Source organism: Tamandua tetradactyla, chromosome 15 (assembly GCF_023851605.1).
Source record: "Tamandua tetradactyla isolate mTamTet1 chromosome 15, mTamTet1.pri, whole genome shotgun sequence".
Classification (NCBI taxonomy): Eukaryota; Metazoa; Chordata; class Mammalia; order Pilosa; family Myrmecophagidae; genus Tamandua; species Tamandua tetradactyla.
In genome coordinates this window covers 71932610-71959483 of record NC_135341.1, presented here as the reverse complement: position 1 = coordinate 71959483, position 26874 = coordinate 71932610, and the positions used below count along the sequence as shown (strand labels likewise).

The 26874-nt window shown below is 46.4% G+C and overlaps 1 protein-coding gene across 2 annotated transcripts in view; it reads right to left on the bottom strand.

Annotated features, from left to right (window-relative positions):
* Window positions 1-25869, bottom strand: part of RFTN1 (raftlin, lipid raft linker 1) — a 255311-nt gene extending 229442 nt beyond the window's left edge. Inside the window, exons 1-2 of one of the 2 annotated variants that reach the window (XM_077130048.1) lie at window positions 25641-25869; window positions 6441-6593 (exon numbers count right to left, since the gene is read on the bottom strand). In XM_077130048.1, the coding sequence (XP_076986163.1) occupies window positions 6441-6585 (145 nt within the window). In that variant the 5' untranslated portion in view covers window positions 6586-6593; window positions 25641-25869. Of the gene's footprint in view, window positions 1-6440; window positions 6594-25458; window positions 25499-25640 lie in introns of those variants that run through there. The other variant, XM_077130049.1, reaches the window with a different exon arrangement.
* Between the last annotated feature and the right edge of the window lie 1005 nt (window positions 25870-26874).

Here is a 26874-nt window from a genome sequence, read left to right as displayed (position 1 = left end):
TGGTAGAAAAGCTCCGCGTCAGGAGTTAAAATGTTGTATTGTGGTCACAGGTAACTACTCACGAGGCCTGTCAAAGCAATTTCCTCATCTGAAAAAAAAAAATTAAGACTCCCTTACAGTCCTTGGGGTTACGTGGGTGATCAAATGTGGGTGTTATTTGAGAATGCTTTGAAGCAGAATCAGAGTGTGATTTGAAGCAGAAAACAGCTGCATGGTGCCCACCTGTCACCCATCCAGGTGCCAGACCAGAACCCTGAGCCCCGTCTCTTGCCTCTCCCTCACCCACAGGGCGTCCCTGGGTATCACCCCCTAATCGCTCAACCCCAACCACTTCTCTTGCCCCCACCGTCCCTACCTAGCTCAAGCCACCTTCGCTCAAATGGTTTTTGAATGGTTTTCCCTCTCCCAGTTTTGCCCTTCTACCCTTTCTTCATTCGAAGCCCACAGAGGTATTTCCAGAATGCAAACTTGACCATGACACCTCCCACCCACCCTTAAAACCTCCAGTGCTCTTCTAAGAGGGCCCAGAGTCCGCTGCCCAGGACAGCATCTGACCCTCACTTACGCCTCCCAACAGTCACGCTCACACCACCACACACCACCTCCAACTCCCCATATAAGCAACGTGGTCTCTTGGTTCTGGCCCTTCCCCCAAGTTGCTCCTCCTGTCTGGAAAGATTCCTACCCATCCTCTGCCTGGCTAACTCCTCGTCAACCTGCAATCTTGAGTCCTCCTTGACATCCCCCCCACCCCACATCAAGACTGGGTGCTACCACCGCATCCCTCCATCACCACCCTTCTAGCATCAACCACAATGGCCTGCAAGAGATTTTGAACGTTCTAGACTAGGAGATTAGACTGGGGACACCTGACAACTGATTCACACACATATATGGGGTGACAACATCTGGCCCAAGGTCAACATCCAGCAAATATTTGTGGAATCAAAGAATCATTATCGCACAGTCCCTAGTGAACCCAGGGGTTCAACATCTGGCCCAAGGTTAACATCCAGTAAATATCTGCAGAATCAGTGAATCATTATTGCACGGTCCCTAGCAAACCCAATGGCAAACATTCATGGAATATGATGGTCCGTTATTCTGAGTTAGAGATGCAGATTCTGACCTGGAACTGAGTCTTTCTACCCTGTAAACAGACTACCCTAGCACTGTCCGATGAAGCTTTCTGTGACAATGGAAATGTCCTGTTCAACACAGTAGCCATGTACATGGGCACTAGGGGACTTGGAATGTGGCGAGTGTGATGGAGGAACCGAAATTTGAATTTTATTTAACTTTAATTTCAATTTGAGTTTAAACAGCCATGCAGCTGGAGGCTCCTCTGTTAGATGGTGCAGGACCAGGCAGTTCAAATAAGGATCAAACCCCGGGCCCTGACCTCATTATACAGATAGCTCACTGTGCCACTGTGCCCAGCACCAAACATGGATAAAACCCAGGCGCGTCTCATGGAGCTCACACAGGTAGCTTTCAAGTGGCGTTAGAGTGGCCTGGCACAGAAAAGCTGGCAAAAAGCATGCATAAAAGGGATAGTAAGGCACCATTTTGCAGAAACTGTGATGCTTTATGGGCCTCCGCCTGTGATGAAACCCATCAAAGGGCAGGTTCATCCCTAATGACCAGAATTAACTGAAAATTTAAGACCCAATAAAATCACAGAGAATTGAGATTTTTGGCAGCTTACATGCTTTATGTGAGATCCCTGCTGCTTTTTGCCTCTGCCAAGCCTACAAAATGGGGTTGCATTTTCCAGTATCATCCACAACAGCACTGAGCTTTAAGCACAGGACAAACAAAGTGGTTAACTCTGATCTTGATTATTCTAAAGTCCCGGTGGTCTCACCTAAGCCAGCACGTGGAAGCAGGCCAACTCACCTTCCCTTTCTAGTAATTTGCGTAAGAGTCAAAACAGCATCTTCTCATGAAAAATAAACATATCAAATGCCATTTTTAATTTGACTGTGGCCCAAAGCTTATGGGTGAGAAATATTTATATGCCCTTCCACATGATAACACTAGTTTTCTAACAAGCGTACATTATTTGGTGTTATTTGTCTAATACCCTGTAGTTTTTAAGGCCTGAGAGATCTAGACTGCATTCACCTTGTCACCTCATACCACTGCATCTCGGACAAGTTACTTAACCTCTTTGGGCATCTGCTTCCTCATCTGCAAAAAGAAATGAGTGTACTCATATACCTTGCTGGGTTACTGCAAGGATGAAATGAGATAAGGAGCCACACAAAGATGAATGTTCATAGCAACTAAATTTATAATAGCTGAAAACTGGAAATGACCCAATATCCCTCAACAAGTAAATATATCAATAAAACGTGGTGCAATGGAATACTACCCAGCAGTTAAAAAAATAAAATATTAACACACCCAACAACCTAAATGGATCTGAAAATAACGATGCTAAGTGAAGGAAACCAGACATAAGAAGAGTGCATACTCTATGGTTCCGTTTATATAAAATACTAGAAAATAAAAATGGATGAGTGGTTATGTGGGGACAGGGGTGGGAGGAGGGTAAGGGAAGAGGAGATGAGCAAAGCAGAGTGCTGGAAATGTTCTTCACCTTCATTATGGTGATGGGTTCTTGGGCTTGGACATTTTAAATATACCTCGATTGTACTTCACTTTTGTATATGTCAATTATTCTTCCATAAATTTGCAAAAATTAAGAAAAAATGTATCAGGAATATAATGCCCCAACACAGGATTTGGCACAAAACAGGCATCAACAAATGCAAGCCCCTTTCTAGAGTAATAAGGGATGATCCCACTAGAACCTCCAGGGAAAAACCCTTGGGAGATGGCATAGGAAACGAGCTGGCACATTATAGCAAATAGTTACTTTGTAGGTTTACTAGAACCCGACTGTTAAAGCACATTCTTTTCAGCTGGGAAATAGAAAGATGAACAAGGCTTGGTTTTGACCCCCAGGGAAACACAAATATTTTTAGCATATCATATAATAAAAGTATCATAGAAGAGTATCGATAAACCAATGGGCATGAAGAAGAGAGTATTTCTGATGGGACGGATGTCAAGAAAGAATAATTCAGTTGGGTCCTGAAGAGGCCATAGGACTCGGGCAAACAGCAGTGGTACAGGAGGCCCTGTGCACTGGAGGACTGGCCTGAGCTAAAGCAGGAAAGCTGGGAGAGAGATCCTGGGTGAGGAGCGGGCAGTAGGGGTGACAGTGGCACACAGGTCTATACTGGACGACGGGAGAGTCCACCAAGGGCAAAGTTGAGCCAGGCGAAGCCCTGAGCACCTGTTCGAACCTCAGCTTCATTCATCCAAGGGAGCAGGCCTAAGGGGTGAACGTGACCAAATTTACGTCTTTCACAAAAAGGCCCTACAAGAGGGCCATCTGGCAATGTATCAGGAGTGCTGACATCTGTATCCTTCAACCTGCCAACTCCTGAGGAAATTCTCAAAAACATGCAGAAAGATTTATGTACAGTATTGCTCATTCATGGCATTATTTATAACAGCCCAAAGCACAAAATAACTTTAATGTCCTAAAATGGGCAACCCTAAAATTATTGCATGCTGAGTGATGAAATCATATTTTCAGAGACTATATAATGCCTCACGAATAATGTTAAGTGGGGGAAAAAGCAGGATGCAAAAAATACACGTTGAGTATTCATTCAACACACCTTTATTGATTATCCACTATGTGCTGGGCATTATTCTAAGAATGCTGGGTTCAGCAGAAAGTAAAATAGACTAAGTCCCTGCCCTTATGGAGAGGTATTCCACCTTCTAATGAAAGAAGACACACAGCAAACAAGCAAATTAATAACAATAAGCTAAATATTTAGCACATTGGATGGTTAAGAAGGGGTATAAAGAAATTCAAACAGGGAAAGGGATGGAAGTTGGGGGGGGCAGGCAGAAATGTTAAATATGGTGGGTGGAGAAGGCTACACAGAGAAGGAGTGAAGAGGGTGAGCCAGGAGTATATGGGGGAGGACGTCCAGGCTGGGGAACAGGCCCTGCACACCCCAAGGGGACCTGGGGGTCACAGGAACAACAAGGCTGATACACCAGACACAGCGCGATGTGGGAGAATGCAGGAAGAGGGAAGAGGGAGCCACAGAAGAGCAGAAGTGACGTCATCTGCAGGGGGACAAGGGCAGCAGCACGGAGACCAGGTGAGACTTTTCCCAGTATTGACCAAATTTCCTATAACAGGTATAGATTTTATAATCAGAAAACAAAAGAAAATTTCCTCAAAGAAAGCACGATGGAAAGCAGCATGGATGCTATGACCAGAGCACAAGGAAGCAATAAGAAGTAAGGAGGTAACTGAAATAATTTCAATGAGGAGTGCAGAAGCTGTGCAAAGAAAAGGAAGGGGGCATATTCATGGAAGTTTTATGAACAAAATTACTTTTTTTTAATAATAAAAGACCTGTAACCACAATGCAAAAAACATCAAAAAGAAAAATAATCCCCTCATAATCTCATCATCCCAACAATCAATACTTGGCTTTTACATTTTCCTTCATCATGCTACAATGCCCAGCATGCCGCAGGTGTTCATATATGCATTAACAATTAAATGGATGACCAAATGCTTCAAATAATTTTGCATTTGGACTTGTTCACTTTACAGCAGCTATGCTAGAAGCATCTTCAGAAGTAGGCCTAGGTGGCAGGATGGAAGCTGGGTGAGGGGCAGAAATGATCACAGACGACTAAAGTGTAGGTCTGGCTGTTTAAGAAATGGCAGCGCCATCCATCAAGGGCATCAGAAGGAATCGACTTGATAAGGAAGATGCTGGGTTCAGGCTGGGTGGCTTGGAAGGTATCTTAGTTTCCTAGGCTGCTGAAAGCAGACAGCATGAAATGGACTGGCTTAAACAATGGGAGCTTGTTAGTTTACAGTTTGAAGCTGAGAAAACGTCCAATCAAGGCATCACGAAGGTGATCTTCCTTCCCGAGGGCTGGCTGCCACGTGGCAAGGGCCCTTCTCTACTACGCGTCATTGTTTCTAGCCTCTTGCTTTCACGGCTTTCTGTCTGCCTGAATTTCATTTTCTCATGAAGGAATCCAGGAACAGGATTAAGACCCCTCCTTCACGAGGCTGACGTAACCTCATCTCAAGGTCCTACTTACAATGGATTGATACCCACAGGAACTGACTAGATTTAAGAACTTGTTTTTCTGGGGAACGTACAGCTTCAAACCACCATAGAAGGAGTCCCCAGGAAGTCCCTGCAGGGATGCCCAGCTGCCCATCTGTCCTAGGGCTGATGAGGAAGCTGGAGACACAGCACAGAGGCTGTAGCAGCAGGAAGAGTAGCCGAAGAGAGCAACCCCTAGTACATGCCAGACATTGTGCCACAAATTTCACACTCGTTCCCGCCTCTGATCTTCACAGCTGCCCTATGAGGTGGATATTTGTGGGCTCATTTTATAGATGAAGATACTGATGGTCTAAGAGGTACAGTGATTTGCCCAGTCTCTCTGCAAGCAGAGTCATGACTCAAATGCAGGAGTTTGAGGGCTTTTCCCACTAATTCTCTTTTCTGTCAACAGAAGCATAAAATATACCCATAAGCCCAGGGAGAAAGTGTGTAAAGATGTCAGGTGGTGTTGAATTTTTGCTATCCACTTCCTGGGAGTGCCCCACCCTCACCAAAGGAAGAGTGCGCTCTTCCTCTTCTAAAACACTTACATGTTTTCCAACTTACAATTATGACCTAAATTTGTTTTCTTTTTTTCATATGCATGTGTCTCTCCCTCTCCGTCCCTAGGCAAGACACTCCAGAAAACCAGGACACACTTCACATTTTCCCCATCACTCAAGCCCAGCGCCTTGCACACAGCAGGCACACAGCAGATGCTCTGGGAGGATAACGCTGACTTTCGCTGGCCAGTCGCCCCAGAGCTACCTTGGAATACAGCAGCAGATGCCCAGACACCTTCGGGTTCAGGTAAGGCAGGGCCTGTGCAGGTGGAGGAGCACTGTACAATGGTGCCAGGTGAATCTGGCTAGATGGGGCAGGTCAGTATGGAGAGAAAAGGCAAGCTTCCCGTGGCCAGGTAGCTTGCTATCACCCAGAACCTCCCAACTGGGTGGCCCATGGGCCCAATTCAACCCACCCACGGTTGTCATCCGTTCTACTTTTCATTAGCTACCATCTTGTAAAAAGTGAGAAGTTTCACTTGAAAGTTCTGGATTCCCGTCAGCCAGCTCCTCTAGAGAGAGGCGTGTCCTCCCCAGCTCCTCACAGTTCCTCCCCCACCCTGGCCACCTCCCCAGTTACGTCCCTGTCGGCCTCTGAGCAGGGGAACCCCAGCTGAACGGTCTGCCCATGAGGGGGCTGCAGTGAGGCCCCGTGCAAGCGCCCCCCCCCCCATGCTCTGCAGAAGCCCCTGTGGGGACTCACCGGCACTCAGGGTGGTGAACTCCAGGAAGCGGTACTCATAGGCCACGTCGATCTTGGTTTCTACCTGAGGCCTCTTCAGAGTGGAATAGATATTCCCAGGCCGCTTTTCATCATGCTTCTCAAACTTGTTCAATCCGCAGCCCATTTCAGCAGCTGCCAGGGAAGGGAGAATAATGGATTTTATTTATAAACATCATAGACAAAAAGACCCCATGCTTTTCCTGGGGAACACATAAAGATCCCCAGCCTTGATGAAATCTGGAGTACAACTGAATATATGACACCAAACCAGAGAGGGGAGGCTTGTTCCCCAGGCTGGCTTCTCCCACCAGTACCAGCCATCCTGTGATTTTTAAATGGCACCAAAAGCACACTTGCCTTATATCTCTCTCCCCCATATGAGGGAAATAATGCCTCAGGCACCTCAGTTCCACTGTAACCTGTACACGTGATTAAAAAAATGGGATCTAAAAAGCAATACGGTACATTATGGTGTCAGCCCATCAAAAAAAAAAAAAAACAAGAGATATGTCACCTTAATCGTGGTTGCTAAGAGAGAATAATAAGTTATTGTTACACTCTCCAAACTCCAAAGTCCTTTCCACCTTCAACAGTAATTGTTTAGACAGGACTTTATATTCATAAAACAACTCTACAAGCAGATGGTGGTGCTTTTATGGGGCCTTGTCAGAAAGTACCCCCTCTTACTTTTTTCGAGACCAAACCGCAGGAAATAATGGTATGCTTCCCCACTCTCAGAGAGCCATTTTAGACCAAAATGAAAACTGGCTGAACACTAATAGCAGGGGCCGAGAATCTGGAACAGAAATCAACGTGCGTTAGACTAAAGATCTGTAGCTACAGTTGGGGGGATAAAAAAGGAGGAGAAATGTTAAAATAATACGCATGCTAGGTGCACCGAGCTCCCGGGCCATCAGCGGATGGAAACAATGAAGGGTCTCTGTTTATTTAGGCAGAATGACATTCACAAAATGCCTTTTCATCCACTCCCCAGACTTCAGCGGGAGATATTTTCCTTTTGTGCATTGAGCAAGACCAATATTTCCCTCCTCTCTGGGGTGCTGGCGCTACCATTAGAACATATTTCACAGAAATATTAACTGGCGAAGAATACCACAAACAGAAACATGGTGACCGCTTCCTTTTGGAGATAAGAATTTCCCTCTGCTCAACCCATTCACGAGGCGGCCAAATTCCTAAGGCAATTTGGCAAGCTCCCGAAAAACAAACTGAACCTCGAAAACGCAGTGGGGGGCTGGAGGGGAAGCGGGTGATATAGCAACAACCAGGCTATACTTTTCAGTAATTAAAAAAAAAAAATAAAAAAGTCTAGGGGAATGGATGAGAACAGGAAGCTCACTTATGCCTTAATAAGGGAACATTAGTGTCCAGAGGGCCAGAGCAGGCATGATTTATGTGTAATCTGCATGAACTGATTACTTGCAAAATACTCTGTAGTTCTGCAGATAAAACAGCCGATATGGACAGATGCTATATATTTAACTGCTAAAAAGCAGGTAGCCTGGCATCCCCTGGGGCAAAGTGGGAAAGCAGTGAACAGGGAGGCCCCTCGGCGCTGGGAACAGGTGACCCTGGTAAGATAAGCACTGCTGCCACCAGGACAGAATAAAAAACATCCCCAAGGCCCAGCAATCACCCATTCGTGCCTGGGTACCACTCACCTCCCCTGAGGAGTTCAACCCAGTGGGGAGACAAGACATTCAGACTATAACACAAGACGGAAAACTGGCAAGGGGCCTACAGGGAGCAGTTGAAAGAGGCTTTGATGGACGCATTTGAAATGAGAGTATGCAGAGAGGGAAGGAGAGTAGAGCAGTAGCAAAGGCACAGAGGCAGGAACGGATAAGAAGGGAAAGAGCAGGCAGTTTTATTTGACAGGACGAAAAGGCAGCGTGGGGTGAGGGTGTCTGGGCCATGGCTAGTCAGCACGGTGTCCCCGTGAGAGCCAGGGTGGAGACCCGGGGGACGCGGCCCTGCCCCAGCCTGGCTTCTGGAGTGGAGCCAGGGCTGGGTTCAGCCCCTCCTTACTCTCTTGAGCGGAAACAACCTGGAAACACGCAGGGTGGTCCTGCATCAGTAGGGAAAATGCTAAGCATGTAGAATGTTTCAAAACTGATAATGATTTGCTAGCCATATAAATAAACATGGAGGCTTGGGCAAAGGTTTCATAAACAGGACACAAAAAGTTCTAGCCACAAAGGAAAACTTTGATAGAAGGAACTGTATTAAGATTAATTTTTTGTTTTGTTCCTCAAAATACAACTTCTTAAAGGAGAGAAAGAGGTAATACACAGATGGGACAAAGCTATTTGCAATACATTAATCTAGCTGTGCGCTGGTAAACCAGCTGTCTGAGAAGGGAGAGAACCCTGATTTGCAGTGTTTGCTGATTTCCATGGAGTAAACTCTCCCACCGAGGCAGATTCTAAGCAACCATCATGATGTCTCTGAAGGCAGAGCTGGAAAGAGATATGCACAATCAGCTGTCACGAGCTGGCGGAAGCCAGCTCTGGCACACCACTGCCATCACTAAGCAAAGAATTCAGACCCACTATCAACCAAAGGAAAAGAGACCATCAAGAACAAAAAGGCAAAATGCGTATAGAAGCACTTCCAAAAGAGGATATACAAATGGCCAAGACACACATGAAAGGAAGCACAACCTCATCAGGGAAATGCAAAGAAGGCTACAATGCAGTACAATGCATGTTTATCAGAATAGCTAAAAAAATGTTTTTTAAATGATATAGCAACTGTTTGTGAGGATGTGAAGCATGTGGAATTCCCCTATACTCATGGTGGGAGTGTAAATTGGTATAACCACTTTGGAAAACTGGTGATGTGTAGAGAAGCTGAATGGATGCCAACCCAAGACCGAGCAACTCCACCCCTAAGGATATATCAGTGGAAATGCACACATGTGGACACCAAAAGACAGGTAAAGAATGTGCAAAGTGGAATTACCGAGATGCCTTACAATAGAACAAGTAGGTAAGAGTGTGGTGTATTTGCATAATGAAAGAGTATAAAGCTATGACAACCCAGAAGCTACATTTACATACAACAAAATGGGAAGCAAAACAATGGGAGAAACAATAGAGTACCTATTTTATTACTCCATCTATATAAATTCCGAAACAGGCAAACTGGTTTATAGCCCTAGAAGCCACTGTACTGGTCACCCCTGAGGAAACCGACTGCGTGGGAGTCAGGGGGTTCTGGGGTACCGGCCAAGTTATTTTGTGATCTGGGTGTGGGTTACCCAGGTGTGTTCAGTTCATGGAAATTAACTGAGCCACTAAGCTATAACTTATATAGTCCCCCATATGCACGTCATGGTAGTTTGAAGCTGTATGTACCCCCAAAAAAGTATGTTCTTAAATTTAATCCATTCCCGTGGTTGTGATCGGACCCATTGTGAGTAGGGTCTTTTGATGCGGTTACTTCAATTAGGGTGTGACCCACCTCATTCAGGATGGGTTTTAATCCTATTACTGGAGTCCTTTATAAATGGGATGAATTCAGAGAGAGAAGTAGAAAGCCATGGAAGCAAGAAGCAAATGCAACGAAAGCTGGGAGAGAAGAGAAGGACCAGCAGATGCTGCCATACGCCTTGCCATGTGGCAGAGGAGCCAAGGATCACCTGCAGCCAGTCTTCAGGAAGAAAGCATCGCCTTGATGATGTCTTGATTTGGACATTTTCACAGCCTCAAACTGTATGCTAATAAATTTCCACTGTTTAAGCTAACCCGTTTCATTTCATTTGCTATAAGTGGCCTAGGAAACTAAAATACACATTATATTAAAAAGTTCAAAAGCATAAATAGATCTATGGCCCTGGCAATGTACATAAACATCTAGAACAATAGTGTTAGGTTAGAAAAGAAGGCAAAATACAAAATCATCTACACACCCAGGTATCAATTCTTGTGAACAAAAACTGAACACTACATTAATAGTAGGCATGTTCATTTGATATCAGCTTTTCAAAAAAAGCAATTTTTGTGCCCACTAGAAAGTTCTGAAAAGGAGAAAGAACTGTTTCAAGCTGGAGATATGTTCTCCATTCTGTGCCCTACCTGGGATTTTACTGGGTCCAACACTAACAGGGAGACAAGTTGGCAATCACGGGAAGGCAGCCATGCCTTGCCCTGCCAAATACTCAGGCAAACGTGACTCAATGTGGGGGACAAACTATTTGAGGACCTCAAAAAAGAAACCTCTTCCTCAAAAATCTTCCATTTTTGCTACCTTATTACTGAAATTCTTTTGAAATCAGAATTTCCCTCCCCAAGGGATTTCCCTCCTTTTAAACCACAAGTAACCCCACAGCAAGGGCAATAAATTAGACTGTGGGCAGCCACTAACACTTTAGTAAGATTTAATTTCTTCTATAAAGGACAGGGACCCTGGCGGCAGAAAGGAAGAGATGCTAATAATAGGGGTATGAAATATTTAGTAAAGAGGGAGAGGGAAATAGGTGCCAGGTAATCTCCCTCAATTCACAACTTTGAAGTTAAGGTTCTAATCAGACTGTCTCGAACTCAAGGTCTCTGCTAGAGTTTGCCTGAAAGGGCACTCTGCTTGATTTCATGGTACACAAAGGGGCTCTGGGAAAATCATCTATATGACCACACATAGAAAAGACAAACAGGACCAGCAAGTAGCAAAACCATAATATCAATAAATCTTTGGAAAATTAAACTTTAGAGATTCGTTGCTTTGGAATCCCCTTGTTAAGCAAATGCGTTTAAAGCACAGCTCTCTCTGAGAAGGGAGACACAGGAAGCAGGTGCTGGCCACCAAAACCTCAGGGTACATTTGTTCCCCTTTCTCTATGTTGCCTGGCCTCGGCTGGCACCTCTGTGTTGCTTACAACCGCTCACTACAGACTTCCATCGGCCCTTCTCCCTGTCAAAATAGGAAAGACTTTTACATCATTTCAAAAATATCTATTACGGTCCCTGCTTTTCTCAGAAAAAAAACCCTAGCTTACAAAAAAAAAAAAAAGGAATAATAAAATATATCAATGCTCTTACATTAATGTAGAGTTTTGTGAACTTGACTGGTTACCGTGCACGATGCCCAAACTGGCTCATATTAGAATCCCATAAAGGGCTGGAGGCAAGGGGCAGGGATGGGCTATAAGGGGAGCGAGGGGTGGGAGGCAGGGAAAGAGTGGAGGGAAGAGCCTTCCAGATGCAGGCAGGTGGCAACTGCAGTGGAAGCCACCTGCCCTCAAACAGACATTCAGGAAGTCTCAGCAGCGGCACATCTCCCTCAGAGGTCAAGGTCCCTATTAGGACAAAAGGTAGAAGGCGAGAGTGATGGTTTTTAAATGTGGCCCCCAAATTCTTTATACTCCTGCATGGAGAGGTAGGGGTCTAGGTCACAGAATATGGCAGAATGATACCTCGCCAGTTTCTGGGCACAGGCCTTAAGAAACGGGAGCATCCACTTCCTGCCTCCTGGGATGCTTGCAGTCACCCACGCAAGAGAAAGCCCAAGCGGCCCCTGAGGAAGGCTGTATGGAGAAGAACCCACAGACAGCACCAACCTGCCAGCCATGTGAGTGGGCAGCAGAGACAAGCTGTTTGCACCAAGGGCAATCTCTGCCAAAAGGGCAGATTCCTGAGCAAACTAAACTAAGGCTGCTACTCTCAGCCTCTAAATTTTGGGATGCCTCATCATACAATGATAGCTAACTTATGCAGCAGGTTTGATGGCAATAGGCCATAGCCTGCTGCCTCCTTGGCTGAGCATGGCTGAAGGCTGGCTCGCACCTGAGGCCCCTGTTTTAGCCACTCTACCTCTGAGGGACATCGGCGTTGTTTCCGGTTTGGTTCAATTACGAATAGAACAGCTGTAAATGTGCACAGAGAGGTTTCTGTCTGAACATAAGTCTTCATTTCTCTAGGGTAAACAGCAAAAAGTGGGGCGGCTGGGTCATTTGGTAAGCATGGGGGGCCCTGCTTGATGAATAGTGTTTCTCTTTACCTGTGCAGGGCAACCAGGTGATAACACCACGAGCAGCCAGGTGAGACCCTCTTGCTCACTCTGGACATCAGCTCACAGGTGGAGTCATGAGCAGTGATGTGAGTCAATGGCTATTTCTCGTTTTGGTTGTTGTCCATTTCTGTGAAAGATGGAGCTGCTTAAAATCACCCGTGGGTGATAAGACTGCCTCTCATCTCCCAGTACTTTATGGTCCAAGTAAGATGTTGGCTCTACCCCTCCAAATCCCTGCAGACACCTCACACTGAAGCCCAATATAAGTCACATGACTGATTTGATTGTTGGATCGGCTTTGGTTATATGACAGTTATGAACAGATGTCTATTTTTCTTTTTATATCTTAATCTGCAGCTACTAAGCTGCAAACATCCCTGTGACCTTGTGATGGGTCTCCCTAGCCCCAACGTCCAAGAAACATCTTCCAAGAGTTCTTCAAAGGTAGAGGAAAGAGAGGAGATCTTTCTTCATTCCTATAGTGAGACACTAGGTAAGGAGCCAAAATATATAAACACTTCTCAAGCAGAAATCAGTTAAAAGTAATTAGGAACTGGATGTTTACTAGAGAGGAAAATTAGATCACCAGAGGGAGGTTCTGAAACTCTAACTGCAAGGAGAGGAAATGACCAGGAAACAAAGATCCCTCAATTGGCCAAGTTCTGGGAAACCAGTTCTTTCTGATCAAACCTAGAATGGGATGCATCTTTGGTACATGGTAGACCAGTTTCATGCAAGAGTCTCCAACTGTCAGCTTCACAAGAGCAGGAACTTATATTCCAACTTCATTCAACACACATCTATTAAGGTTTGCTTTGAGTCACACCCTCAAGCAGGCACAGGAGATCCAAAAACTGAGAAGATGTGGCCCTGTCATCAAGGAGATCACAGGCAAATGTGGGAGTGGGGGATGGGACAGGGAGAAAGTCCATGAACAGCGATGCACAGTGCAGAGGGGCTGACTGCTCTAGAAGTCTGGACCGAGGGCTGGGGCAGTCAGAGAAAATCACTATTGTAGAAAACACAAAGCACATTGCTATAGACTTGCTTCCAGAAGAAACCAATCAGCAATGGGGCACAAAGTTCTGTGTAATTTTAAATGTTGGCTTCTTAAAATTTTTATTTTAAAGGGATTTCTCATTTTTTCTTTCTAAATTTTTTATTAGAGAAGTTGTGGATTTACAGAAAGTGATGCATAAAATACAGGATACCCGTTGTATTAGTTGGGGTTCTCTAGAGAAACAGAATCAACAGGGAACACTCGCAAATATAAAATTTATAAAAATGTCTCACATGACCACGGCAACACAGAGTTCAAAATCCGCAGAGTAGGCTGTGAAGCCGACGATTCTGATGGAGGGTCTGGATGAACTCCACAGGAGAGGCTCACCAGCTGAAACAGGAAGAGAGCCTGCCCCTTCTGAATCCTCCTTACAAGGTTTTCAGTGAATAGATTAAGCATCACTCATTGCAGAAGACATGCCCCTTTGGCTGATTACAAATGGAATCAGCTGTGGATGCAGCTGACATGGTCATGATTTAATTCTATGAAATGTCCTCATTGCAACAGACAGGCCAGCACTTGCCCAGCCACCACTTGGCCAAGTTGACACATGAACCTGACCATGACACCCATATACCAGCCTATTATTAACACCTTGCATTGGTATGGTATCTATTTGTTTCTGAAATGCTTCCTAAGATGCCCATAAAACAATGGAAAACCATTTCAAAAAGAATCATTCCCTTAAAAGCTTAGTTTTCAGCTAGAGTTTACAAAAATCCTAGTTTACAAGTTCGTTTTTACTACCAACTAGCAGGCATACATTTAAATAATGGGGGCAATACATGTAGTTATATTTTCAAATACAAATTAGTTTCATTAAGAGTGAGCCCTCATTTACCACACCTGCCAGTGATCTGAAGCAGACTGCAAAGCTAATTTTAACAAATGCCAACAGCCCATGACAAGCAACCAGACGTGGGGCAATTACATGCAATGATGCTGAATCAGCTAGTAAACTCATTTTTATTTCTATACACAAATTCCATATTGAAGACTTAAGTGTGTCTATTACATCACTCAGTCACCCAAAGTAAGAACTGATGGTCCAAATTAAGAAGTCTTTACATGATAATGACATCTCTCCCAATCCAGAAATGGAAATGAAAACTTGAAAATTCAGTCAACTATTCAGATAGTGACAAATTTTGACATCTTGCAAACATAGACTAAGACAGAAACCCTATGACAGAAAACTGAAATTTATCCATTGAATGTGTTCCTGATTCAATGCCAAGAGTAAAGAACTATCTACATAAAACGGTATTATCGCATAGTACCACTTTTTGTGAGTGTCTACGTGTGTATTTACATATCAGACCCACATCATTTGTTAAACTGTCAGGACACAGATCACAATGCTAACAGAACTTTTCTCTGGGTTGTGAGGTTATGAGTGGCATTCTCTTTATGGTTTTCTATATACATGTCAGTTTTCTTGAGCGTCTAGAAGCATGCATTGATTTTGTAGTTGAAATAATAAGGGGTAAATAGCTGGCCTCCAAGCTGATTCCCAACGATCCTCTCGGAATTCACAGTCCCCTGCCACTCTGAATAGGGTTGAACTGTGTAACCCACAGCATACTATGCAAATGACAAGAGCGTGACTTTAGAGGCAAGGTTATAAGTGACACTGTGGGCTCGACTTTGCTTTCTCTCCCATCACCATTATACCAGGCAGCCAGCTGCCATTACACCAGGACATCCTATGAAAGTGTCCCCACAGCAAGCAACAGAGGTGCCCTGCTAACAGCCATTATTAAGTCGCCACCCATAGGAGAGTTGATTTTTCTGCCCCAAAACAACCTTCAACCCAGCTGACATCTTAACTGCAACCTCATAAGAAACCCCAAAGCCAGATCCACCCATCTAAGCCACTTCTGGATTTCTGAGCCACAGAAATAGTGGGAGATAACAAATGTTTATTGTTCTTTTTCAGCTGCCAAGTTTTGGAGCAATCTGTAATACAGCAATAGATAACAAATACAAGGAGTATTCCTATTACATAAAGAAAAAAACTTGCCTGCCACCCCCGCCCCACCATGTATGGCCTCCCCACCTCTCAGTGGACGTCTGATCCACAGGACACTTCTGCTCCCCCGTGAGTTTCCATCACAACCACCTTGAACTCCAAACAGCCCCTCTCAGAACTTGCTACTCAAGGTGTGGTAGAGGACCAGTAGCAGCAACCACACCGGGGAGCTTACTAGAAATTCAGAATCCCAGGCACCTCCCCCAGACCTGCTGTATCAGAGCTGACATTTTCAGTGAGACCCTTGGTGACTCCCTGTGCACAGCCAAGTTTGAAAAAGCTGGGCTCGGATGGTGGTTCTCATTCTTGATGGCACATCAGAATTGTGACTGTTGGGTTCTGGTGTCAACTTGGTCAGGTGACGGTGTCCAGTGGCAAGCACTGGCCTCACAGCTGCTGCAAGGATATTTCATGGCTGGTGGATAAACCGGAAGGCTGGGTGATTAAATCACCAGTCAGCTGACTGCAGCTGTGGGTGATCACATCTGTGATCAATTAAGAGCGTTTCTTCTGCCAATGAGATAATCCAATCAGTCTGATTTGATCCAGATGACTAATTATGACCTACTATTTAGCAGCCTTTTGAAAAAACACTACACACAAGTTGAAAGGGAAATTATTTTTCTTTTATCCTTAAATAATCACAATTACTTACTACTGGGATGTGTGCACATGTTGAGCCCTACACACTTGCTCAAACTCTGGAATCAGAATGAACCCCACTACCCTAATTTTCCATTCCATATTTTCATAGCAACCATCCAATACCCAGTTTCACAAAGATAGGAAGGTATAAACAGGATAAAAATGCGGTGCAGTCTAATGTTGATTTTGGGAACTACCCCAAACTAGTAGTTCATGCAGTTCCTATGAGATATCAAACACCATTGTATTTGCCCCCAAAATGCAAACGTTCCCTTGGTGCCCCCCTGAGCCCATGGCAGCGCCCTACAGTGCTTAGGCACAGTCTGGGAACCACCACCATAGGTACTGCCGGGAGTGCTAATGAAGTTGCATAAATGGTTCTGCCTCCCCTTCAGCAATCACGTCCCTTCTCACTGACCTAGCCCAACCTGCTCTAAGCAGAACCTGCCCAGTTTCCCTCCCCACCCTGACTTCTCCAGCTCTGGGCGGCCGTCTCCAAGGACCTGACTCAACATCTTCACCGGCAACTTCACTCGGCACTGCTAGAAAAACACACTGCAAAGAGCACTCAACCCCTTACCTGAAAAGCCTATTCTTCCTCCTATTTCTCGTTTCTGGGATTGTTTAATCACCCTCAGAACATCCAGGCTCAACATGCCAAGGACCTTAGCCTGCTCTTGCCACTGTCCTCACTCCACTTACTGACCCACTGCCAAGTTCGGGCGGCTGTTTTCAATCCCCCAACTTCATTCTCTGGGCCGGCCCCCCTTCCCCACGCCTGGCTTTCCCCAGCCCGTCATCCACCTGATTCCCGTCACCCACACGTAGCAGATGAGCCATTCTGCACCGCACCCATGATTCAAAACACTGGGAAAACCTTAGTCTCCAAATCACACCAGCCGCCCTCCTTTTTCAGTTGCGTCTCCCAGCGCTTCCCCTTCATGTACCCTAGAATCAGGGCGGACCAAGCCACTGCTCCTTCTCGTACGCACCCCAACACTCCCGACACCATTCCCTTATCTCCACTGGAACCTCCACCTGACACCCCTCCCCTTCCACCGTGACTCTCCCTCAAGGCTGCGCCCCAGCGGTCCTGCCTCCCTAAGCCCTGCATTCACTCAGCAAGTATTTGTTGAGCATCTAGTAAATGCAAGGCGCTGGTATATAAGTGCTGAGGTTGCCCAAGTGAAACACAAGAGACAAAAACAAAATAAGGAGTGGGCCACAGTGGCTCAGTGGCAGAGTTCTCACCTGCCATGCTGGAGGCCTGGGTTCGATTCCTGGTGCCTGCCCATGCAAAAAATAATAATAATAATAATATCTTTCCCTCACGGACCTTATATTCTTACATTCAGGAACAGAGAAACAGACAATAAGTAAACAAGAAAATAATAAAGTCAAATAGATAAAAAATAAGGCAGGGAGGAGAGATTGGAAATGTCAGAGAAGGAGAACAATTTTTTTTAAAAAAACAGGCGACCAGGGAAGGTATTACGGATTGAACTGTGCTCCCCAAAATGGTAAATTGGAGTCCTAACCCCCAGTGACTCAGAATGTGACTTGATCTGGAAAAACGTCTTCAAGTGAGTTCAAATGGAGTCATACTGGAGTAGGGGGGCCCTGAGTCCAACAGGACGGATGTCCTTGTAAGATGGAGAGAAGAGACGAGAAGGTGGCCGTGGAGGACAGAAGCAGATGCATCTCCGAGCCAAGGAGTCCCTGCCAAGAGAAGCCAGGAAGAAGCCCTGGCACAGACCTTCCCTTCAGACTCTAGAGGGGTGTGGCCCTGCCAACACCTGGATTCGGAAGTCTAGCCCCCAGAACTGGGAGACAATGAATTTCTGCTATTTTAAGCCAAGTCTAATCCTTTGCTGTGGCAACCCCAGGAAACTGAGACTGAAGGGTCCACCCAGAAGGTCATATTTAAGCAAAATGTTGAAGAAGGTGATGGGAGGGAGTCACGGGGATGTGCAAGTGCCAATGCAAGCAAGCCAGTGCTGGGAGGGCCGCTAGGAGGGTGGCATGCTGCTACTGGGACGGGGGCCTGATCCATAAAGGCAGAGAGGCAGGGGGAGGCAGGCTGTGGGGAGCCCTCAGCTTTACCCTATGTTTTAAGCTACTGGAATGCAATATATCAGAAATGGAATGACTTTTCAGAAGGGAATTTAATAAGTTGCAAGTTTATAGTTCTAAGCCCATAAAATGTCCAAACTAAGGCATCCAGGGAAAGATACCTTAGTTCAAGGCAGGCAGATGGGTCAGGAACCACTCTGTCACATGGCTGGCATCTGCTGGTCCCTTGCTCCTGGGCTCCACTACTTTCAGCCTCTCTTCCTGTGGGGGTTCCTCACTTTGCTTCTCTGGGGCTGGCTTTCATCTCTTGGCTTCCCTTGGCTCTCTCCAGGTTCTGGTTTGCTTAACATCTCATGGAGACAATTGCTGGGCTCCAAGCATCTCCAAACATCTGTGTCTCTATTCTCTGCCTGTCACCTCTGCTGTGAAGTTTCTGTCAGCTTCCTCTCCGTCCGCTCTGATCTCTCTCCAAAATGTTTCCTCTTTTAAAGGACTCCAATAAACTAATCAAGACCCATCCTGAATGGGTGGGGTCACATCTCCATCTGATCACAAGGCCACACCCACAACTGGGCTTGCCACATCTCTGTGGGGATAAATTAATCAGAAGTTTCTATCCTACAATATTGAATCAGGATTGAAAGAAACGGCTGCCCCCACAAGAATGGATCAGGATTAAACACGGCTTTTCTGGGGTACATGATACTTTCAAACCTGCACGCCCTGCATGCCAGAGGAGCCACTGGAGGTTCCCGAGCACAGAGGTGGCATGAATCCCTCAGGCCGATGACTGACCACACAAGCGGAGGTGTGAGCAGCAAATTCCAGTTATGTATTGAAGGTACGAATCAGGATTTATTGATGGTTTGAAAACAGGGGATGAGAAAAAGAGGGCTCCTGAGCAACTGGAAGGACGGAGCCACCATCTTCTAAGATGGGAAGGCTGGGGGCTGGGGGCCAGGTAGGTAGCAGTCAAAGGAAGGCCGGGAGTTTGTCTTTAAACATATTGAGTCAGACATCCAAGCGGAGCTGTGGCACCTGGATGTACCAGAGGCTGAAGGGAGAGGTCTGGAGTTTTCAGTAATGCCTCCTTTCCCCAAAAGACTGCAAACGTCTCCAGGACAGTAATCACATTGTCTGCATCCCCAACTGCAGCCACCCTGATGACCTGCCCCTAATAGATGCAAGACAGATATCGATTTACTCAACATCTTTCAGGAATAAGAAAGACACTTATTATCTGGCGAAAGGTGAAGTAAGACACTTGGAATATTTGCCTATTGCTCTCAAGTTCACTTCCTAGCAGTGTGACCTCAGTTTTCTCAACTGTAAAATGGGTATAACCGCAGCATCGACTTGTAGGGTGAGGATTAAAGAAGTTAATAGACATACAGGACTCAGAAGAGCTCAGAGACAGAAAGAGCAGCATAAATGTTAGCCATGATTAATACTATTATTAGTACTACTTGTTACCCAACATGAAGGTTCCTTTTAACCTGCCCTGGCCTATAGCACTAAATATCCCACACTGAGAAGGATGTTTATATGATGTCCCAAGACACTGCCAGATCCTAAAGACCTCTCTAAATTAAAGTGTTTAAATAAGCATAATTTCTTGTATTTTATTTCATATTCTGAAAATTCGGTAACACATGATATGCTCACGTTCCATTAATCAAAGTCTATGATTAACCAAATCCCCTCTTGTCCAATTTTATGGAGAAGGCCTATAACAAGAGTTTCCCCAAATCAAAGGGATTTGGGAGTCACTCCATAAAATTTGAAGGATTCCTCAGGATGGTGGGAAAAATACAAAGCAGGAAGTTTCAAAACACACATGCAAAAGACTGGAAAATCTTCTGCAAAGAATGAATTCTGCTAGTCAAGGAGTTCTGCCTATGCAACAACAAAAAAGGAACATTTTAGGGGCCAAAAAGCCACAGAAAGTTGTCAGTGAAGTGCAGCTGGCTTCTAAAGGGCTGCCTGGAAACCTCCAATGCAGGATCATAAAGCAGCTTAAGAGTTGGTCAGTATCAAACAAAGTGAGCAAAACGTACTTCTGTTGATTTCCTATCTCTGGTTGGCCTCGGTGCTCGTTGACACCTGAGGGCTGGCTTCCCCTCTCCTTGGAACCTGATTCTAGAGAAGTGTGCAGAGACAGGGAGGCCCACAATACATCAGCTCCACTGTTCCGTACGGCTGGGCATGGAAGCCGCCAACTCACTCCATCACGCCCTACACCACGGCAGGACAGTCGCAGAAAAATCCCAATATGAAGCCCTCAAGTACCCCAATGGTGTCTCCTCCATCTCAGCCTTGGCAAGTAGCCATCAGCCACAGGATGTGACCTGATTTCCAAGCTCTTTGGTTCTGGCCCGCTGAGAGGGATTTTTCTTCCTGAATTCAGCCCAGGTAGGGAGTAAGTCACGCACATGCATATTTAAAAGCTGAACTGAATTCCTATTTGGAGAGCAAGGGATTAGTAGGGTTCAAGCGGTGGCCACCGCTTGCCTGCTGAACTGGTCTTTTATGAGAAAGGACCTCAGTAAAAAGATGCAATGATAATAATGAAAGCCCCTTTGGGGACCCAGGAGAAAAGTAAAACTCAAATTAATGTCAAAAACTGAATAAGAGTGGAATGAAAAATCATACACACACACACACACACACACACAAAAGAAAAACTTTAAAAGGTAAACATAAAAGAGATGTCTGGCTAAATTTATCTCTTTGTCAGTGAAAAATAGCCTAAGCCTTAGCCAAGCTCATTGCCTAATTCTTAAACTGCAGGGAATAAAGGAAAGGCATACCATAGAGCAGCACTAAAATTTTGGCCATGATGGAAATGGTGGCCGCTGGCCACATGCGCCTCTGGAGCACTTGAAATGTGGCAAGTGAGACCGAAGAATTGCATTTTTAACTTTTCACTTAATTTTAACTAACAAGCAGAAATACAAGTAGTCATGTATGTGATGTCTGTGCTATGGAAGTGGCTTTCACATTGGACAGCTCAGTTATGAACAAGACCCTCAGACGACATAGCTGACATCTTTTCTTTCTACAATAAAATTATAATTCTAATCAGCCAACAATATCTTAAATTGCCATGCCAATTAGGATCTCTATGGAGGCCCCAGCCGTGCTAAACTCAGCAAGCGTTAAACAAAAGGAAAAAAGACGAAGGAAAGTGAATTCAGTGCATCATTTCTTACAATTCTGCTCTGCTTCTCCAGTTCACATGTCCACTATCCTTTGATTCTGTGTGTTCAGAAATCTGTGCCTGCACACAGAACCTGCATCTGCTAAACCAGAACCTCATGGTCTCGTCCCTTAAGGTCTAAGAAACAAGAGCATATGAACTTAGGGCAAGTTACTTAACCTCTCTTAAGATTCAGTTTCCTCTAGGCCAAAGCGCAGATAATAATAGTGCTCAACTCTCATGAGGATTACATTCAGATAATGCCTGCAAAGAGCCTAACATTTCCTGGCAAAAAGTAAGCACCCAGCAAATGTCACTCTAATTCTAATTTTGGCAATAACAATAGCAAAATCTGTAATAAAATAAGAAAGGTGCTAATAAAATGGAAGTTTATGGTCAACATTTTCCTACATCATTGGAACCTGCTTCCCAGGCTCTGGTAAAGTGACTTCTCATACAACATGTTTTGGGGCCCTGACAACTTGGCACCTGTTATTCACATGCAGGGAGACAAGCAACCAAATGGGTGCCTCAAGTCAGAAAAACCATTCAGCCAGTGTTTGTCGTGCCCTATTTGGCACTGTACTAGGTCTTTAGTGAGGGGAGCAGCCCCCAAACAAGTGCAGGGTCCCAAAACTATGACCCCTTCAAAGCTGGGTCCGCAGTTGTATCACTGGGCAAGATATAACAATCTCATCATGGGCTCCCACTCATCCAAGTCACCAGGTGAAGGCTCAGGGAGGCTCAATTATTTCTTGGACCAGCCAGGATCAGGTTCTCCTGCTGCCCCCCCAGAAGAACTAAGGTGAACGGGGACCGGGGGCCCATTTTCTCAGCCAGGATATTCAGATGGAGTGTTGACAGACTGTGTTTCTTGCTTGAACCGGAAAACTGCTCTCTGAGTCTTCAGAAAACTGAAATCTGACTCACCTCGCCAAGGACAGACATCTCCTTTCTACAGCCAGCTGCCCAAGCCGGTGAAATCCAAAGGGAATCTCCACCAAGCTCAGATCAAAAATCCCCTGGGAGTTCCTAAGCTATTTAGTGGAACTCTGTAGGGTCTGGGAGCTATTTTACTCTTTATAGAAAGTACTCGATCTTCTTTCACAATGAAGAGGAGAATATTCCCTTATGGAATTCCCTTCTCTAAAGATCACTAGAAATAAAATATTCAGCCTCATCGGCCAGCAATAATTTAAGTGTAAACCCTTTTACTGGCAGAGTCTGACATTTCTCTTAGCCCCTCCATCTCTGAAAACATTATGTTCCAGACTGTCTCAGCTGGACCCAATTTCTGGATCCCTCGGACCCCAGACAACTTATCAAACCATGCTCCTGATTTGGGGATAGGAAAAACAGGGTAGTACTATATGAAATTTCATGCTGGCATTTTTTGCTGAAAGAAGTGTAAACTGCTACTTCTATACTGAAGAAAGGTCTTGGGAGTTTCCTATAAAGTTAACATACACCTCCTCCACGACCCAGCAATTCCATTCCCAAGCATTCACCCACGAGAAATGAGAACACATGTCCACAAAAAGATTTGTACATGAATGTCCATAGCCGCTTTGTTCACAATAGCCAAAAAAACAAACAAACAAAAAAACCCTGGGACTAACCCAGGTGTCCATCAACAGGGGAATACACAAATAAACTGTGGGACAGTCATACCCAGGTCGACAACTCAGCAATAAAGAAGACTGGATTCCTGATACGTACAACACGGGTGGACCTCAAGAATGGAATCTTACACAAATTCTAGAGTTCCATTTATAGGAGTAGAAGAACAGGCAAAACTAACCTAGGGTGAGAAACAATCAGAAGAGGAATTGCTGCTAGGAGGCTGGGGGAAGGGGCTGGCTGGGAATCAGCGTGAGGGAATGTTCCGTGGTGACGATAATGTTCCCTAGCTTGATAGGGACTGGGGTTACACAGGTGTTTGCATCTGTCAAAACATTATGCAAATGTTACTCTCAGGATCTGTGCATTTCACTAGATGGATGTAAATTTTACCTTTAAAAAGCCAAAATCATATATTGAACTCTAAATAATAAAATGAATGCTGAAACGTTAGGAGCTACATGTACCAATGTTTGTAATGGACTTCAAAATGTACAAAACAATAAGATGGACTGATAGACGGACAGAGGGATGGATAGGTGGGCAGACATATGATAAAGGCAATATAGAAGAATCTCATACTCTGCGTGGTAGATTATTTGGGGTGGTCACTGTAATGGAAACTTTTCTATAGGTTTAAAATTGTTTCAAATTAAAATGTGATATTGGGGGAAAATGTGATATTGGGGGAAAATGGGTCACAGTGCACCCTCCTTAGCCCACCAAGCAAGAAATCTGGCACAGCGCCATGCCCACCAAGCCACAGGCTCACACAGTTTCAATTTTGCTGAAAACTGAAGACTGGAAGAACACAAGTAGCTTTACAGGAACTCACATCACTCATGCCAAAGATTTTCTGCCTCTTTCCTTACAGACAAAGCAATTATTTGAACGTAAGCCAAAAATTCCTGCTCAAGAGGGAGAAAAAGAACTCACTGACTTGTATTCCCAATTTATTCTGTTTGAATTCTTGCACCAAATCTATCTGCTACTTGCACAATGCTCCACTACCCCATGTCCATGCAGTCAAAAAAAACAGAGAAAAACCAACCCAGGGACTCAAATGCAGCCAGGGGATGACATCTCAGCTCTGGGACTTGAAATGCTCAGGCAGGCCTCAGAAACCCCACTGAAGGCAAAAGAGGATGCAGAGCTCAGTCTGAGGTTAAACTGATTTCACTGAGATTAGCACACAATATGCACCAAAGAGCCCCAAACAGCTTGTTGCTTAACTCCTCTGCAGAGTTTGGTGGCATCTGGGGTCACTCGCACTTCGTTGGGAATTCAGCTGTTCAGAGGTACAAATTAGGAATCCCAGAGGCCAGGGGCACGTGGGAAGCCTAGGGCGTTCTACCCACAGGCCCAGAGGTCGCTGGCATTACACCCTGCTTCCTTCCTGGCAGGACCTCACTTATCCTGAGATGACACGCGATGGCAGGGGCTGGAAGACGCACCCAGCATCTGCAAACAGCTGAACCGATTACACGAAGGGGCTGTTGCTGGAAACCAGGGCAGCAACTCAAATACAGGGATTTGTGCCAGCCTTCTTTTTAAAAAATAGGTTTTGTTTGTTTGTTTTTAAGCCCCCAAACAAACTCACCAACACCACCCAGCGTCTGCGGGCACCACCACCCCCACAGCCACGCAGGCCAGGCGAGCGTGGGCCACGGGGAGAGAGGTCTGGGAGCGCGCCAGGCAGGGTCCAGCGCCTCGCCTGCCAACGGCGGTGACACCCGAGGTGAAAGGCACCAACCCTAGCCCGGGAAGGAGGCTGTGCTTGTCTAACAACGGGGCTTCCTGAAATACACTCGCCACCGCCCCGCCCAGACCCACGTCCACCCTGGCGACCCTTAAGTCTTGGGAACTGAATCAGGACAAGAGAAGAAAAATCCTTGCAGAAAGGGTTTCAGCGCCAGTCTCTGTACCTCCCCAAGGCTTTGGGGCTCCCTATGAGCACACAGCACGTCTTCTGCTCCAACCTATCTAGCACACTCCTGGGCCGGGAGCAAGCCCGCCCCCTCCCCCAGGGCGCACCCAGACGTCACCCCCACCCCCACACCTCTCGCGTCCACCTGAAACCTGGACTCCGAGGCCAGCTCTCGTCCGCTCTCTGCTGAAGACGCGTCTACAGCAGGGCTCTGGACCCACCTGTAGCCTCGAAGCACCCTTCTCTTCCTTTCCAGATGCCCCCCCCCGCCCCGAGCTTACAGAGTCCACGACCCCCCAACAGGCTGCCTCAAGGTCCCGCTCTCCAAAGCGCGCCAAGGATAATTTTTTTCCAAAAAAGTTGGCCCAAGACGTCTGCGCCTACTGGATCGGTCCCACCTCACCCGACCTGGGCCAGGGGCTCTGCCGGCAGCTCCCCAGCCCCGACACCCGGGGAACACGCCCCAGCCCCAGCAACGTGCAGGGAGGTGCCACGCGGGGCTTGCCCTGCCCGCCGGAGACGCCGCCGGTGGGTCACATGAAGGGGCCGACGCCCACCGACACCCCAAGCCTTGCCCGGCCCCCCCCTACCTTTCGGGACAAGCCGAGTTGAAGGCGCGGGCGCTGACTACCAAAGACAGCGTGTTCCGTCCCGGGAGGAAAGTTTGTGCCATGCAGAGGAGCCGGCGCGGGGAGGGCGTGGGCACTAGGGGGTGGAGGCGGGGGCGGCGACGCGGCCAGATCTTAAGTCTGTCCCACCAGCGGTCGGTGCGTCGGTCCCTCGGCTGAGCCCGCGGCCGCCGCGCTCCCGCTTACTGCGCCCTGCGCCCGGCGCGCTCCGGCTCCAGCCCCGACGCGCCCCCGCCGCCGCCGCCGCGCGTCCGCCGGCTACACTTCCTCTTCCTCTGAACTCATGTGCAAAATATGCTGCGCCGCATCTTCGGGGGAAGCCTCGCGGCCCCTGACAACCGCCGCGGGAGCAGCGGGCCCGCCCCGCACCCTCTCGTTGTCCCGAGCCCCTCTGCGCTCCGCGCTGCGACCTCCGAGCGGTCGGCAACCCGCGCACCGCACACGTGGCCAGCGTGCGAGCGACCTCAGCCGCCCCTCGGCCTAGGGCTCCGAGGTTCACGGATCCGCCCAGTCGACCCCGCCTCACCAAGGTTGTGTGCGGTCAGGAGCGCGCGTGGGAGACTAGGATTCCCCAAAATTTGAGCCGGGATGCTGGAAGGGGGTCTCCCACCAAGATGCTGATGGCTGGGGGTGGGACTTCAGAAAGGACCTTTCCTGACCCCCATTCCACAGGTGGGCGGTGTCCCTAGGCGCCTCGGGTGTTGTCCAAGTTATTTCTTGGGGGTTAGGGCTTAAGGAGAGGGGTAATGCCACTGTTCCTCTCCTCCTTGCCGCAATCTATTCCATCTACTTCAGGTGTCCGGAAGGTTTCAGAAGATAGGGAGAGTCATTTTTGCCTGCAACTTGAGCCCAAGGAGAAAATTTTAGTAATAAAATGCCGGACCACGACTGCATCAGTAAAGTGAAGATGTGTTATTATAAAAGATTTTTCTTCTTGGGAACTATTTCAACAAAGCAGAATTACAGCGTGGTAGTTAAAAGCGGTGGCTCTGAAGCCAAACGGCCTGGACTGGACTCCTGGGCTTTCCTGTGCAACTTTGAGCAAGTGACTTAACTTCTCTGAGCCTGTTTCCTCATTTGTCAAGTAGCACTACCTCTTAGATTATTATATGTAAGAACGCTATAACAGCTATTATTATTATTATCACCATTGTCATCATCAAACTTTATAAAGAGGTTAGAAAAAAAAATCTAG